The 2,642-nt window shown below is 35.4% G+C and overlaps 1 protein-coding gene across 1 annotated transcript in view; it reads left to right on the top strand.

Moving 5' to 3' along the window:
• Positions 1–102: 102 nt before the first annotated feature.
• Positions 103–2,642, top strand: part of LOC105556531 (protein SPT2 homolog) — an 11,511-nt gene continuing 8,971 nt past the window's right edge. Inside the window, exons 1-3 of the mRNA XM_012003628.1 lie at positions 103–599; positions 891–1,037; positions 1,522–1,651. Of these exons, the coding sequence (XP_011859018.1) occupies positions 546–599; positions 891–1,037; positions 1,522–1,651 (331 nt within the window). The 5' untranslated portion in view covers positions 103–545. The remainder of the gene's footprint in view (positions 600–890; positions 1,038–1,521; positions 1,652–2,642) is intronic.

The raw sequence follows: 2,642 nt of genomic DNA, 5'->3' as shown, positions 1-2,642 counted from the left end.
GGCTTAGGGCTTAAATCTCTATTGTAGACTGGGACTTAGCGACGAGCGACACCATGAACACGTACCTTTACGACTACGGCTTTACAACTTCTACAGTGGTACCAACTTTGTAACTAGAAATATAGCTAATTCGGAACGCACCCTGGTTGTCATTGATCGTGCATGCGAATAAGCGCAATTAAAGTATCTATTTGTAACTTTGCAACGTGGTTGATTATTTTATAGAGAAATTTTTTACTTTAAGACAGTTGTGTGCAACGTGAGTTGATAGCTTCGTGGAGAAGACTTTCGAAGCGCTTATCGATGATGTGACTCAACGTCTCTATGGAGAATGTTTGATATTGCCTATTCACTATCGAAAACTCCTTTTCTCTTTTCGTTCGAGTATTTGGAATATTTAAAATGTCGCCGACGTGTCTGCAGCGTGATTAATCCGCCTAAACGAATCGAATTGAAGCAGAAATATCTGTTGATATAAAGTGCACGATACTTACGTAAAAATACGCAAGAGATTTTTACTTACAATTGTCATCGTTGCCAAGAAAATGGATTTCGGTACTCTAATCTCTGTTGCACGGAAGAACGAGACAAAGAAGCAGGTTAGTTTATTTCGTTGACATACATACATACATATACGACTTGTTTTCTATCACTGCACTGGTGAACTAGTGCAGTAAGCTAGAATGAAAAAAATATACTTGTCTTACTCTAACTTATTGTACTAGTTCACCAATGTAGCAACAGAAAACAAGCCTCTATATTTACAATCGAGCTATTGAAAGTGTATGCAGTTGACGTAGTATGCAACAATCTGTTTAGGCTTAGGTTAGGTTATTTTTACCCAGATTTTTTAGACTATCCTCGCTGAAGTATTATTTATTTTTCAACAGACCGCTCCATGTTACGAGACAAAATTTACGCCACCAAAGAAACAATCTAAACAATCTAAAACTCTTTCTGAAAATATTAAGAAGTTTCTAGCTCGAAAGGAAGAAGAAGAGAAACGGAAAGCTTTGGAAGAAAGAAGGAAAAAGGAAGTATGTAAAAAGAAAAACAAGATCGTCATGCATCCACGAATAGTCTTATATGTTTTTACGTTTTGCACTTTTCTATAATTATCAATGCAACTGCAAGGCAGATATTTTAAGCCCTAGGCTGCATCAAGTTTTTGTTGCATTAAATACTTTTTGAATCTTGCTTTGTGTTATTTCATTCTCTTTGGAACAGTCTTTTATATCTGGTTCTCTGTATTTTCAAGGATTTCCTATAGAAACATTCAGAAACATCGTTTTTCTCAAAAAACTTAGCTTCACAATCGTTCAGTATAAAACCATATTGAATTTTATTGATGTAATATTTCGAATTATAAAATTTAATGGTAAAAAAAGTGCAGCAAAACATTTCTACAATGTTTTATGAGTTATCTAGAATTTTTAAACATTATAATAATTGGAGGAAGATTTTTTTTTGTTCAGTAGTTTTTCAATTGGATACTTGACAAGTTATATTCGATTTTTTCAGAATCTTTTATCCTTACGAGATCAGAAGACTCAGAATCGAATAAACAAACACTTGAAAGTGTGTAAAGCAGCAAATAAGTCAGTGATTGAGGATGCTGTTGACAATGAAAATACAGCAATTACCGTCGCAGGTAGTACCATGCAACTTCATATACGAATAATCTTTTATGGATTAAATGAGCTTTTATATTTTTATCTAAAAATATAAGTTGCATACTGGGAGAGGGAACAAGTTTGGAATAAATTATAAAAATAAAGTTCCAAGAATACCAAGAAAACAACTTAAGAATGTGAATCGCCAGTAAATGATAAATGATAAAAAGAATTGTTAGACGACTTAGGCTGGCAGATGGTTTATTTATTCAATCAAAATCCGCCGTTTCGACCATACGGGTTGTGGTCCTTTTCAGGGAATTCAACAATCTACAATTATTTTAAAAAACGATATTGCATCTTACAGTCGTGTCAATTGCGAAACAAAGTCAAGAATAAGTAAAAAATGAATGTCATGAGAATTATTTTCTATAAACTTACAATATTACGTCATTGGTATCAAATTAAAGAAAAAACAGCAGTTTTACTTTTCCATCTCTGGGCATCACATGGAGAACTATATTAGACGGCACGTCCATCCGATGTAACATCCAAAGTAGGACTGAAGTCTGACAATGGTGTGAAGGAGATACGGAGAACATGGCAATAAATAAATAAATAACTAATAAACCGAAGCCGGAGTAAAAAAAGGTTAAAACGAGAATATACAGGGTGTTACTTAAAGACCGCCCACCAAGTACATAGCGTTATTCCTTATAAAATTCTGAGTCGAAAAGTCCTGAACCATTTTTTTCTATCATGCTTATTAATGCGAGAGTTCAGTCAATCCACTGAGCGCCGGCCTTTAGCCGGGCGCACGTCAGTGAGCCGCACGCCTGGTAGTTTGCGTGAGCGCTCGGCCGTCGTAGCCGCGGCGGCGCGGTCCTCGCTCGCGCCGCTGTCGCGTAATATTACGCATCATAATATTAGAAATAAATTTTTCTTATGCCAAGAATTATATTCCTCCTATCAAAAGTACCTCCTTTTATAGAAAATCTTGACGGATAGAGCTTTTACTAAGACGTAATT

This window comes from Vollenhovia emeryi, unplaced genomic scaffold (genome assembly GCF_000949405.1).
Source record: "Vollenhovia emeryi isolate VEMERY1.0 unplaced genomic scaffold, V.emery_V1.0 DF939953.1, whole genome shotgun sequence".
NCBI lineage: Eukaryota > Metazoa > Arthropoda > Insecta > Hymenoptera > Formicidae > Vollenhovia > Vollenhovia emeryi.
Note: the sequence above shows the minus strand (reverse complement) of the source record. Positions and strands in the feature narration are given on the sequence as shown.